Here is a 14831-nt window from a genome sequence, read left to right on the forward strand (position 1 = left end):
CAGTTACAAGGAGACTGGGGGGATCCCACAGCTGCTCCCTGGGGAGGTGAAATTGTTTGAATAGAACCAGGTCTTTATGTTTGTAAAAGTGGTTTTGATTAGGCATCAGGATTTCCAAAAGTTTTCTACATGATAAATTGCTTTGAGTTTCCTTTATTTCACAGAAAGGTTCCTACATCCTCATTTTTCCAGGAGAAACCTGAAAAAAAAAAAAAGAGGAAAGAACTCAAAAAAGATTACTGCCTCATGATATTACCACAGAACAAAATGAAAATATAAATTAAAAATAATCTTGGAATATTGTCACAAAACATCACAATACAATAGAGATCGGAATCTTGTAGTATAACAAAGAGAAACTCCAGGAATGGATTCACTCTTTGGGGACATGCCTGTTTGAAGAGACCTGGTAGCAAAGCCATGATGTGGAAAAGGAAACAGCTTGGTAGCAGTCATTTCCCATCATGAGTCGTAGATGATATACTGGACTGGGTGGCATGCTAAGTCAGTCCTCAGAGGCATCAGAAGTACAAAGCACCAAGTGCCCTGCCTTTAGTGAAACTGCCAGGCGTTTAAAAGGCAGCCAACCGGCAGAAAATGAAGAAAAGGAACATCAATATTCAAGAAAACAAGTGTGAGTGCAAAATGCTAGTGTAATACAGGGACATGCAAAAAGATGGACAATATTTAACCAAAGTAAATCTGATACTAAACAGACCACTGGGGGTGCAAGGGACTTAATTTCTCCCTGTGGTTTAGGGATGCCTCCCTACTCCACACTAGACTAGAAAGCTGAAGTAATTTTGTAAGACTGGTGTTTGTTAATTTATGTCAAAACAAATAATCTTACCGATCTATGCATAATAGCATGGTGAAACCAAGAGGTCAGTAAGCACTAGTAGCTGGTCATCCGTGAACTGCTGTTTATGCTCCTGCCAGTTATCATGATGGGTCCTCCGGAAATTTGACAGCGTTTTTTTCACAGTCATCTGCATAGCAGACAATCAGTATTAATCTGTATCAGTTATGAATTTAAGCTCCATGACAAAACAAATACTGAATACAATAAAAAACTGCTGAGTACAGCATAGTGTTTGAGCAGTTACAAAGGTCAGAAGGACTCTGGAGAAATCAGTCCAGTTCCCCAGTATTTTAATTTTCACAGTTCTGGTTAGACTTTTTTGACCAGTGTCACGACTACAACGTTCTTATGAAAAGGATTCTTTGACCTACAATTTCGAGCTTGAAAAAAAAAAAAAAATCAGCAGATCCTTATAAACTGTAAGTGCAATGTGCTCCCCATCTTCCTTTTCCTTGGGTATTTCAAACCAATGGTTTGGGTCTCAAAACAGAAAAAAGGTGACATTTTCAAATCAAAAAATACTTTTTCCTCATTATAGATACATTTCTTGCAGCTTTAAGTTTATGCTTTAAATCTGAAAACAAGAACAGAACTACCAAAAATATTTAAAAGCAGTCCATGATGTCAAATATACTTGGAACCATTTAATAAAAAGTAGAAGCAGCTAAATTTTTTAATACCTCCCTATTTTTCTCTAGGAAAGGGGAACTCAGAATGAGTCAAGCATATTTTAGATGTGTTATACTGAATAGAGAAACGACTTCAGTATTTTTACCTCAATAGGCTGAGGATCATTAAGATGGGCACTGAGATCCATCAAGAGTCGTGGCATCCACGTGGGTACGTCATACGGGCTCGACAAAATACAGGCGCTAAGTCCTAGCACACCAGCATGGCGTTTAACCAAGTCTGCAATTGCAGGATATTCATTTACATCTGGCAAGGTACAACTGTCTTGTCTAAGACATTCCTCAATGACACAGCCAAACTTAAAACTGGTTATCAGAGAAAATAAGGCTATTTTTAACTCATGGGAATAACTGAAAAGAGCCTATATAGTAAAGAGGCGATCTAATTGGAACAACATACTAATAGTGAGTTTTGACCTTGAATTAAAAAGCAACAAACAAAAACAAACTAAAAAATGAACAACACTGCCACAGTAGAGCAGCTTCTACAGAAAACCAGGTATTTCCCCAGACCATATAATCAACTATATTCACTGAAGTGTATGGGTCTCCAATTCGCTTCTGCTTTCTTGCAGAGAAACTCTTTTAGTGTTAGAAATCTCTTTAGTGTTGATTCTGGAAAAGTAATAAATTAATGTAGGAATACATAATTAAAATTATTTGCTTTTCTGAAAATAGTGTATTCCTATTCATCACTTATGCTGTAAATCAAATTTTCTAAGCACTTAACAAGAATTAGGATCTGCACTACATAGACACAGACAATAAGATACATAAGAACAAATAATTTGCCATTATGGTTTATAGATGCATAGGAAGGAAAAAAAAAAATTGCATGGGCAACAGGCCTTGTGTTTCTCTGGGTATACGTTAATTTTCTAAATACTGCTTAACCACAGGACAAATCCTATTCCACCTGGAGTGTTTGCAGAATAAGCATTTCGGTGTAGCGCAAAAGATTTATTTCCTCCTAACGTCCTATCAGTATGCATGGTTTTAGTCTCTGAAGGAATTTTCTTACCACCGGAAGGAATTGTATCCACCACTGAACCAACATCTCGCTTTCGTTTTTTCGGTAACCTCATCTTGCATAGCTGTTCAAAATGTGTCTGCATGGGAGCATCCATAGTGAGAAAATTGCACTGTAGCAGACCACTTAGTGTGGTAGCAGCCATTTCTCTCACCTGTGAGCAGAGATGGTACAATTACTACACAATTACTAAGCATACGTTAACAGCAAGAAGCAGGTATTTATAGGCTATTACTATCCTTTTAACATCTGGCTAGGCCAAGTTACCAAACTCTGCCCAAGAAAAGTCTTTAAAATAATATCCTGTTATCTCATAGATCATAAACTACAACTGGTTTACTGTATGGCTCTTTACAGATTAATAAACATAGTTCTATTGTAATAAAGAACTATCTTTACATAGTTTGTCATAAAGTGACCTACTTACTCAAGCAAATAACTTAATTAAACTCCATTGTCAAGACATATATCATAGACTAGATTAGCTTTAGAAAGTTTAAAAACAGACTTTGAAAGAGAAGAAGATGCCCTACCCCAAATAATCAACCTGCTTTACAAAATTTTTAATATAGTCTGTATTTGCAATAGTTTCACTAAGCAAACAAAGCATACTTTATTCAAAAGCCTTTAGTTTTCCCCCACAAACGTACATGGAGACATCAGAATTGACACAGGCGGAACAGCATTTCCAAGAGAAGGGAGAAGATACGTTCATGAGATAAAGCTGATTCTGTTCTACCCACAGCACAAGAATTCTTTGAGAAACACAACAGACACTGGATTAACAAGCAGTGACAACTAACTTCAGCGGTTTATGGTCAACAATTCAGTTCTGGAGCACTCCAGCATTATTTACTTTGTTGTCCTGAGTACCAGTTCTTTTCACTATATGAATAAAAAACAGAATTCCAGGTTGGGAAAAATATTCTCTTCGGTAACACAGAAACCCAAAAGAACAGGACGAAATGAATTTTTCATCTAACTGCTAACCTATTCAAAATACAGATCTCATTTTCCATTCCTTTTAAAACAGCTACAGCACATTGCTAGTGGATTACAAGTAGAGACAACTCAATCACCTGCTTTTAAAAGCAAGTAAAACCTATCAGTTTATCAATCTATCTAATCTACCCAAATCTTCCCAAGCCATAAAGTTACAGAACTGTAAGATCATATTTAACCTGGAGTGCCTCTGAAGCTCACTTCCACTTTCAACAATTTCAGGCTGACAAAAACTTCCCTATATTTACCAACTTGAAAACTTGTGGAAACACTGACAGCAGTCACCAGATTTTTTGGTAAGTACATACTGTTACATCTAACTGTAAACAGAACATTTGTTTATCTGGCATACAAACACCTACCAATGCCCTGAATCCAATACAGCAGATTATAATAAATTACATCCTTGAACATAGTGTTCTGAACCTCCACAAAGCATTAAGTATAGCTGCAAGTGCTGCAATAATTAAACACAGTAAGTTAACAATAAGCTCTTGAGATTTCACGTCATTCCGTTTAAATTTCTAAGAGAAATTATTCAAATGTGATCTACTTTGTTAACAGCATAAAGTACAAAGTGAAAGTCTGCCAGTATTGTTTATCAGCAATCTGTGAGTCTCTTAAGAGCTAAGCTATTAAATGAACCATGATATGCTAATGCAAGAACAAGAACAGAAAGAAGCTTGGCTGTAAAGTGAGCAAGCTCCCCAATGAACTGTACTCATTTACATCACTATTTGCTGTATTAATCATCTAACTAAAAGGAACGCTTTGCTGCAAGGAGCACCTTTAAGCAAAGCCTTTAAAATCATATATTAACAAGCTAATCATTCACAGAATCACAGAACTGAGGCTGGAAAAGACCTCTGAGATTATCAAGTCCAGCCTATGACCTAACACTACACATCATCTCACATTAAGTAATTTACAAGCCATCACACTCACATGATGATTTAGAGAATATAAAAACTGCAGAGTAGCAGCAGAGGAATACTCTTCCAATCAAGTATGGTTTGTTTTGCTCTTTTTTTTTTCCTTTTGGTCAGAATTGACCGACCGAGGTCTACAATATCAGAACAAAACCACTCAACAGCAGAAGCAAAACCTAAGTGCAGTACTTGCAAATGGCTACTTAAACAAAAATACTACAAATATTATAAACATTACTGTAATATTGCAGTAGAATATGAAAAATGTTTGTCAAGACATGAGTGCTGCGTATTCAGTACACTGATTTATAAAAATACAAACATATGAAGCACCTAAGCAGATAGCTGCCTAGATCAAATTATGGTTTAGAAAAATGTAAGAAAGATGCTTTCAGATTAACTAGGCTATCACTTTAACCATAACTCCAAGTTGAACACAGTCATTTTCACTTTTACTCTACTTCTGACTGAGTGAATAGAATTATTTAGTGCACGCTTTCCCAAACTCAAATCGTTCTCGCAGCTCTCTCCACCTGCCTATACAACATTAAAAAATTAGACGTGATACTCAAATGGTGCTTATACCGGTGTACACAAATACATTGTTTTTCGGACTGTATACTTCTTCCCTTTATCAGCTGCAGTGTCACAAGTGCTCTTACATTCATAGCACTCCACCAGCTCCATGACTCCTGACTTTCAGGAGGATTTCCCACACCACCATTTATGTACAGCTTGCTTCAATCCTAGAAACCCATGCTTAAAGGCAGATGCATGAAATACGCATTCGATAGAAGCCACACTGTCCTATGACTCACACTCACTTAGTATTGCAGTCACATTGCTACTTGACATTGAGTGTGGTCATCTGACACTGTCATTTGCCAAGTTTTGTTGCAATGATTTTATGGAAAAAAAATGAAATCGCCAGGAAGTTTGAGAATGGTAGTTCTAGCTATATCAGAAGCGCAAACTGCGTATTAAAGCAAAGAACAAAATGGACTGGATCATTAGGTCTGGCACCTTTATATCAAAATAAGCAAAAAAAAAAAAGTTTCTTTAAATCCAAGAACCAAAATCTCAGTTCTACAGGGTAAGGACACCAAATACTAGTTTTAACCTAGTGATTCTCATCTTAAAAAGTAAACATTAAAAAAATACATAGGAATTACTCTGCAAGATACTGCATCTTGCCAATTATTATCAAGAAAGAACAAGATTACTTCTCAAAGAAAAGTGAAAGTTTCCACGGTAACAACATGCTCGTAAGTGGTAATGAACATAGATAAGCTTTTTTTATTTGCATTTCTGTAGTGCAGAAGAATAATTTTCACATTTAAAATAATCAGATAAATTCTATTAAAGTGAATAAAAGGTATTTTTCAAAGTGACATGAGATTATAAGGTAAGTGTTCTTACTGGTGTGGGAAACAACTTGTCTAGGATTGGAATTTGTTGCTTTCCAGCTCACTGTAACAAATAGTGACATGAAAGACACAGGAGAGCTCATCTGAAGACTGAAATTGGGACAGTTGGGTGAGCAGTCTAAATGTTGTTCTTCAAGTATTACACGTGCTTATAGAATGCACATAATGTCAAACCTTTTAAGCTGGAAATTTTAATTTATATATTGAAATTACTTCCAATTCACTATTCACAAAAGCAAGCTTCACAACTCCGGTATAACTACGTTTTAAAATGTAAGTCTCAGGACCTAAACCAGAATCTTTGTTTTGGCAGAAGGGCTTCACCCTTCAGAATCTTCTCTTTTTTTACTAGAGATAAAAAAAACCAAACACCAAAGCACAAAAAAGAAGGACTTCATTGATATTTGCCAACAGCACAAAAAACAGTGAACACGATGGCACAGGGTAAATGGAACAGACTGGAGGTTAACACTAAAGATTCTTCACTGTGCTTGAACATGATCAAATATACTTAAATTGACATCATTTAATACAAGCTTTCAGTTCTGCAAATTAGCAATATGAAATAAAATACTTCTGTGATTCTCCCCCAACTTTTGGAAGCCTGACAGACATGACTCAATGATTCACATGAGGCACCTTTTCTGTTTTGGATTTTCTTTCCCAAGAACAAGCTTGTGATGCCAATAGCCCTTTCTGAAAGCACCCTGTGCATTCGTACAGGGATCTTCAACAGTACGCACATACCACAGCCAAGATCTCGGATTTTATCTCCTTCCATTTGTATATACTACTAGCTCAAGAGACAAAAACCTGCCAGACAGACAAGTAAGCTTACGTGATTCAAAAAGCTAATAGCCTGTAATACCATCAGTACCGGCATCTGCTACAGAAATTCTGTCCTATTAAGCACGCATCTTTCACAAAACTAAGGAAAATCTACCTATAACTAAGGAAATAGTTCCATAGTGAGCTGGACGTATTAAAAAATATGTTTTTGTCATTAATAAGCTGATATGATTAAATGAGCAACAGACCTATAAAGTAATAGTGGTTTTATACTGTTTTCACACAGGAAGACATTTTTACCTTGTTGAAAGTTGAATTTTCTACCAACATCCATGCTAGTATTTATAGTAAAATTATAGTATCCCTATTTCAGCTGTACTAAAACGAAGAAGGAAACAAAGCAATGTTCCATTCTGTTGAAAAAGTAGGAATGATCAAACTTTTGAAAAATCAGAAATGAAGTATTTTCTGATCAGCTGTTTTCCTAGAATGGAATATTAAAAGAAAAAATGGAGTAAGAAATAAATCCTATAAATCTAGTTACATTTTCAAACCAGGAAAAATGCTAAGGTAGAAACACTTGCTGTATTTATTTACAACTGGTAGCTTTTTCATAAAACTTTACAAGGGCGAGAAACCAGTCACGTGAAACAAAGCATTCCAGAAAAGGTATTACTTGCCTCAAGCTGTTCATCTTCCAGGAGTTTTATAACCAGCCATCTAATGTCATTGACTGCTACTTCATTGTTGAGAAAGATAAAGAGATTGTAGAACACCATGGTCTGGAGGTAGGTTAATATGGTATACCTAGCATGCCAAGAATTGCTGCTTGCTGTCTACAAATAATAAAAAATATTAAGTATGAGAAAGCAAGAAGGTGAAGGAAAGCAGTTATCTGCTGTAAAGCTAACAACATTCAAGAAAAACTTTGGAGGACAGTTGCAAATAACCTCCCTTATTCAGATATTTTTGTTTCATACAATATTTAGTTTCCAAAGCACACAATTATTATTTAATCAATAATTTATAACAGGCTTAATTTCAAAGCATACTGTTACTTAACAGATAACTCAGTATTTAGCAGATACCTAATGCTGTATAGGACAAAGCAGGCAAATTTCTCCCTTTGATTATTTTCCAACATCAGTCACGAGGTAGATATCAATAAATGATAAATTCTACTCTGCTTGAGTATATATGTTTGTGTATACGACATATATTCAATATAGTGGATTTGGAAAGCAAAGTTTTTTCAAGTTCCTTTACTTTCATCTCCACGTGTGTATGGAAGTCTGAATTATCGAAAGCATCAGGCTTAGGTGATGCCCTACGACTGAACTAAATTTTAATTTATTAAAATACTGTTCAGTTCCTTATAGGGATACAAGGTGTTTGGAAGTAGGAAACAAACTAAAATAGATTTACTGTTTCTCAGAATGTTTTAAAACATTTCTAGTAAACTCTTTCCTTTCACCTCTAAGAAAACCAGTGTTTGATTCTCTTCATATCACAACTACTGTATAATCTTATGGGGGGATAAGAAACCAAACCCAAAACATTAGAGTGTATTAGATAACAAGAAGATTTAAGCTATTTAGAACACACTCACTTGTTTTAGCACCTGAAGTACCAAAGGCACTTGCTGAGGATACAGCAAACCCTGAGACATTAACGACAAACACATCTTAGCATCTCTTTTGAGCTCATCATAGCTATTGTCATTTTCTACTGGTGCAATCTATAAAAGGAGATCAGAGAGGGGAAAAAAACCCAAAATGCTAGTGTTAGTAAATAAGCATTGCTAACAGCAAAATCCTGAAAATAAGTTTAATCTCATGAAAGTACAGTTGTCTAGGAAAAATACAATCAATATAATGCTGAAAGATTAAAGTTAGCTAGGAAAAATTAATATAGCATTAAAATATTCTCAGCAATAATCTGTGATGCTTACATCATGTATTACTTATCTAAATAGTATGGCTAGCCTGAAGCTCTTGAGGAGGATTAAATGGGTACTGTTAAGACTCTGGTTCCCCATTGCAATTTTTCTGGTATCAAATCCAATTAATTTAGTATTTTGGATGCAGGACCAAAATGGAGAGAAAGCTTTATCAGAATTTCAAGTTGACTTTCACATAAGTAAACCTTTATTTTGTGGTCACATACATTATTGTTGGATAATTGATCGATGTTGATGTAAAGTAAGACATATGCTTTGGACCATGCAAATATTATTTCAGATACGTAGCACTGCATAACCCAGCTTCATAAAAGAACACAAGGATTAAAGGTGCCAGGAAAACCAAGAGAAGTACCACCGTTTAGAAAGAATTGCGTAATCATGGAACAAAAGAAAACAACAAAAGATAAGGATCAGAACAGAAACAATATACCCACTCTCATGAATTAAACACATCCTCCTCTGCCCCCCCTTCAAATTAAACACTTCCTCCCCCCAAATTACACATGTACAGGACATTCACCTACAAGTCATTATTGTCAGGAAGCCATTTAACAGGATAGATTACCAGCTGTAGACATACATAAGCATAAAAAAAAAACCCATTCAGGCCTTGTCAGTATGCATGGTTTTTTATTACCATTACTGGTTTTCTTTTTACTTAAAAAGTCTCTTATAACTTTGCTTTCTATGCAGAAGCCATTTTAAATCAGACATGACTAATAAAGCAGCGATTAAAGCATCTACCTTGAAAAATAAGGGTAAAAGCTGGAGTTGCTCTGTGACAGCTGTAGAGAAGGACCGTCCTGCACTTGCCATCAACCACTTCAGAACTGTTTATATAAAGAGAAATGATCACTGATTGAGAAGGTCAAAAATAGTAATAATCTCAGAACTAATTATAGACCAAATTTATTGCAAGATTTGCCTGGGAGATTTTCACACTGTAGAGTGGATCTATACTGATAGTCTGACCCTGTAAAGGTGACTTTATAAACCTCAGTCCTGAAACAACAGATACCCTGATGGAGCACAGATCTGCGACATGCAATTGTGTACTGCAACTATAAGATTTGCAGACCTCAGTCATGTCCTAAAATACTCCCCATTTCTTAACCCCATTCAGTAACTTACTAGTTTTCAAGAGTTTAATGCCCTGAGTTCGCTCATCTTGTTCACCAATCCCATTCTCTTCCATAACATGGTTCTGAATTTCTTCATCTGCTTCCATGAGGGGTTTAAGATTTTCAAGTATCCGGGTAGTAAATTCATGGACACGAGGAGATTTAGTTGCAGCAGTATTTGGCAAAGAAACATCTATCATGAATATGTAGGTCAAAACACTAAAAGAAAAACAAAGAAAGCAAAAACACAGTTAGCATGGCTACTGTCTGAAGAACACAGATAAAAGTGATCTGAGATCAATTTGTTGAAATTTCATACTTACAGAAAATTTCCTCTTAGCTTCACTTCAAAGTTATTTAAATACAAATGTTTTTCAGATACCCTCTTTGTAGATATGTGAATCAAGCAGAGTTAGACAACTACTAAGTTACAACCACCCAAACAGATCTAAAGCTAGTTGATTTCACCAAAATGCCCTCTAAAGAACTCCCTGTATATTTATGGTTTATTAGGGCTTAAATACAGTAAGGTGGGTTGGGTGGTTTTTTTGTTTGCTTGGGATTTTTTTGGTGGGTTTTGTTATGGTTTTTTGGGGTTTTTTTGGTGTTTTTTGTTTGGTTTTTTTTTTAAGTTGTTTGGTTGGGTTTTTAAGACCTTGAGAGATATCATACATAGAACATGACAGGCCATATACAATAAAAGACAGAGAAGTCAGCTGAAGTTTCTGAAGAAAGTTTCTTAACAATAATTATCTGATTTCTATCAGCAGCATTCACACACAAAGATAAGCAGTCACTACTTCAGTATCATTACTTAAATACTCAATTACCTCCCCCCCAGGAAAAAAAAAAAAAAAAGAAAAGAAAAAACCCCAAGAACTGCAGAAGAAAACACTGACCTTCCTATTCTCTCTCGGACGTTTTTGTAAACCTGGGTGAGTTTAGGCTCCAAGTACTTCAGCAGTCTGTGCAACAGCTCCGGTACTCTCCATTCTTGCTGTGCAAGGCCACCTTGCAGTACATAAAGCCGGCTAGAAATCAGAACAGCTTATCTTTAGTCATAAAAAAAATAATGTTCCTCTCTTCCCCAGTCTCCTCCAAGCCTTGTTTAGGAATGTTTAGTGTGTTTGTGTGAATTACATGCAAAGACAGGTAAAAAGTACAGAAAGAACCAACAGTACTGCTGCTATGCCAGTCCTAAACCTTCACGTTCTGTTAACTAGATTTCATTACATTCAAAAATAATAATGAAGAAACTGCCATTGCGTGGGGAAAGCTAATTGGAAAGGTGCGCTTTTGTTCCCTGCTTCTACAAGCCAGCTGGCACAATATGCTCCCAATACATTCTGTCCATGCTTTATTTCCTTCTTTATTCAGCCACAATAAAACAGATAAAATTAATTTTACCATGCATCTACAAATGATCCTCCTTCACCACTCAATGGAGATTCCAACAGCAACTCAAATAACCAGTGCAGTTTCCTAGGATCTCTGCTCTCCTGAAAATAGAGGAATCAGAGATATAAGCAAATTGCAAATTTAAAAGATGTAAATGTATGTCTTACATATAAAGGAAAGTTTTGAAAGACATTTTCTTTGCATCCCTCAGGTTTATTCTGTTAAGCAAGTGCAAAGTTAAATACCTTTTCACAATGAACCTCAACAGGAGGAAAACCCAATGAAACTGCATGCAGTTATAATTATTTGGTAAATACAATGATAAGAATAGAAGGAATTTTAGCCTTGTTATTGACACGTATGATTAATCACATCTGAATTTTGCTAATTTATTGCCAGAGTTCTGACTGACAAACTATGTTGAATTTTGCCAAGTAATTTAAAAAAATTACTGATCCCAGATATTTGTGGACTATCATTTACCCTGCTTCTCAGAAACCACAACTCTCAGTCCAACAATAATGTATAGAAATCTTACTGTATGTTAGAAAATAACTTGAGACTTGGTTTTCACAGCTTAATGCTACGCTGCACACTTTTAAAGCAAAAGTAAATGTGTAATTTGAGTTCAAAAACTCCCAGAAAAATTGAACATAGCAAGCATACACATTATCATCATCCACTAACCTTACACAACTCTTCTAAAATACTTTAAAAATACTTTATTTCATTTTTAAAATGTTGTATTTGTCTGAGAATACAATTTCAAAAAAAGCAATGAGATTTTAAATGAATGTTATTTTTATGCAGTATTTATAGTTCTCAGTTTTAGCTGATAAAAATATACTCAAATACCTCTGTTCGTAAAGCTCTTATTTACATATTATCTGTAAAACTTGACCATCTGGATATAGCTTTACAAGACTAAATATGGAGTACTTACGCAGGAGGTTGCTATGCATGTGCCCCAATCATTATATGTTTCCACTGTAATGTTGGATAAGGCTGTTCGAAGCAATGGACAGAGAAGCTTCCAAAGTTTTTCCACCTGCTCAGCAGAAATGTGAAAGACAACATTTGTCTATTTAAGGACAAAAAGGCCATCTAACCTCTGTGAGCCCAAATCCTCCCATCTTTTCAAATCATGGAAAACCAATACTGATTCTAGAAGCAGCCAGAGTATGATATTTATAAAAGGAAATAAATACTATCAGAGGTAAGATTTCAGGACTCATCTTAATTTTGTGTACAAAGTGTTCAGAAATACTGTGGACTGTGTATGCACCATTTCCATGGTGATTTAAGTACAATTTTATCAGAGACTGAATACACTTTGCTTTTAGTAGGATAGGAGACTTGTACACCAAAGTAACTTATCCCTTGCACCTCCACTTCCAATTTTAAAATTTCTTTTTAGTTATTATTAAGAATCTTATTCTCCCAGAATTATTTTCCAGCACAGAAATTCATATAAAGACACTCTAGACAGCTAGGTCTGGACTAAAGAAAGTTGTAATAGTCCAAGGTGGACATAAGCACTTATTCCAATAGGAAATTACAAACCACGTCAGCTTTGCTATCTCCTTACCAGCAAACTGTTCTTAGTTTTAATCTTGAAGCATTTCACTAACACTTAGTATTACATAGGCACCAACGCAAGCTATGAATTGTGCTCAAAGTTTGGCAATGAAGCACTAAATGTTGCAACACTTTACAGTCCTTTCACAGGTGACACATTAAAAGCCCTCAACTTCATATGTTTAATAATTCAAACTTATTCCTTAACTTCTATGAATCACTCAAAAAAATACTACTTCAGCACCTTCTCAAATGTCCAGTGTTTAGAACCTCTTATTAAGCCAGCAATAATTTCAGCTACACATCTCTGGGTGCTTTCATGGGAGTCTGCTGCAAGTCTTTCTAAATGGGGCTGAAGGACTGGCAAGAAGGCATCATCAAAGTTTCTGAAAAGGCCCTGTAAAATAAGATGTGAAAATGCCTTTAGTGATTATCTGTCTAAACCACTATTTTCATAAGAAGATCATAAGATTGTGAAGTGCTTCAGATTTCAATATGCAGAAAGTGAAATTGCTTTTGTAACAGAATTATATCCAAGTATGCTACATAATTTTATATTACTCTAAAAGTGTTTCCTTAAGTACTTAATCAGAAGAGATGATTAACAGGATTAATCATAGCAGCATACCTTTAAAAAAAAAAAATCAACATTTTGCAACAGTGGGGTATAAGCCAAGTACTGTGTGGCTTTTCCACACTTTGATAATTACCTACAAAATGGAATCAATTTAGTTATTGAACTCTAATTACCTTGAAGAGGCAAAATCTGCGAGGATTAAATTTGTCTTTTCCTTTTCTATCTTCTAAAGACAAAAATTTTATTAACTGCTCAACAAACTTGGGATCAGAAAAGTGATCATATATAATTTGTTCTGCCTGTTAAAAAAAAAAAAGAATAAAATATTAGCTTTGAGATGCTTGATTATCACAGCGATACCCCAATCTTTCCACATCCCATTTTGCATTTTAGTTCTGTTTTTGGCAAAAATCATGCCTCGGTTATTCATTTCTCCCCTCAGTTTATAGGGAATACTGGGTTATGTTTCGCAAGACTCCTGATGTTTATTTTCATTAATGAATTTGGATTGTCTTTCCTTTGACTGGCACAACCCCTACAGAGTAGACATTCCCACTGTCATTAATTACCTTGTTCTAAACTCTGATAAAGATGTGAAATGGAACAAGAAAGTGCTCATTAATACAATTATTCCATGATTGCTGTCAGAGAAGCTGCAATACATTAAAATAATAATTTCTTCTCATATGCTCACACAGTAAATATGAAAATGAAGTAGAAAAATATGATTTAAAATGTTGTGGGGATCTAGGTTTCAGAATAGTTATAATTTATTGCTTGTTAAAAACATTATTATATCCATGCCATGAAATTGCATAGTCAAATTCAATCTCTACCTTGGTTTCAATCAAGTAAAACAAATGTGCTTCAACATATTTTTGTCTCTCTAAATGGCAAGCAATACTGAGGTTAAAAGACAACAGTATTTGATCTCCACAGTAATCTCTGGACAATATTTAAAAAAGAAAGGAAGAGAAGCAGTATTAAAAAACCACAAAACTGAAACATGCTGAAACCCTTACCTCTGTCAGCTCATCTCTCCTTCGCCCAAGCTTTGGTTGATGCTCAACTGGAGCATAAACTGTCATAGTTCTAAAGATTGAAAAAAAAAAAACCAACAAATAAAAAAAAAAATTAAACAAACAAACCCCCCCCACAACAACAATAAAAAACCCAAGTTACACGTTCCAAAGTTTATTATTATTTTCTATATTCTCTATATTGAATAGTATTTATCAACTCCAAAAGAGCAAAACTCACAACAAAAAAGTCTATAATAAAGTTAGTTATTCTAGTGATAGAATACTCTGCATATAATTTTCAAACATGGATACTTAATTTTAAAACCAGCAGTTAAATAGCCATATCAAATATGTGCCTACAGTACTCACAAAACCCAAGGAGAAAGAGATAGAAAATAAATAATTAAAATAATTTTAAAAAAACAACCATAAAAACCACCCAGA

The 14831-nt window shown here is 35.0% G+C and overlaps 1 protein-coding gene across 1 annotated transcript in view; it reads right to left on the reverse strand.

The window, feature by feature from the left end:
- Nucleotides 1-854: 854 nt before the first annotated feature.
- The window catches only part of PSME4 (proteasome (prosome, macropain) activator subunit 4), a 57101-nt gene continuing 43124 nt past the window's right edge, over nt 855-14831 (reverse strand). Inside the window, exons 33-45 of the mRNA XM_010181874.1 lie at nt 14388-14457; nt 13539-13664; nt 13033-13185; nt 12154-12258; nt 11220-11311; nt 10712-10843; nt 9823-10031; nt 9436-9521; nt 8338-8466; nt 7409-7564; nt 2573-2735; nt 1638-1771; nt 855-989 (exon numbers count right to left, since the gene is read on the reverse strand). Coding sequence (XP_010180176.1) covers nt 855-989; nt 1638-1771; nt 2573-2735; nt 7409-7564; nt 8338-8466; nt 9436-9521; nt 9823-10031; nt 10712-10843; nt 11220-11311; nt 12154-12258; nt 13033-13185; nt 13539-13664; nt 14388-14457 — 1690 coding nt within the window. The remainder of the gene's footprint in view (nt 990-1637; nt 1772-2572; nt 2736-7408; nt 7565-8337; nt 8467-9435; nt 9522-9822; nt 10032-10711; nt 10844-11219; nt 11312-12153; nt 12259-13032; nt 13186-13538; nt 13665-14387; nt 14458-14831) is intronic.

This window comes from Mesitornis unicolor, unplaced genomic scaffold (assembly GCF_000695765.1).
Source record: "Mesitornis unicolor isolate BGI_N332 unplaced genomic scaffold, ASM69576v1 scaffold18493, whole genome shotgun sequence".
Lineage (NCBI taxonomy): Eukaryota > Metazoa > Chordata > Aves > Mesitornithiformes > Mesitornithidae > Mesitornis > Mesitornis unicolor.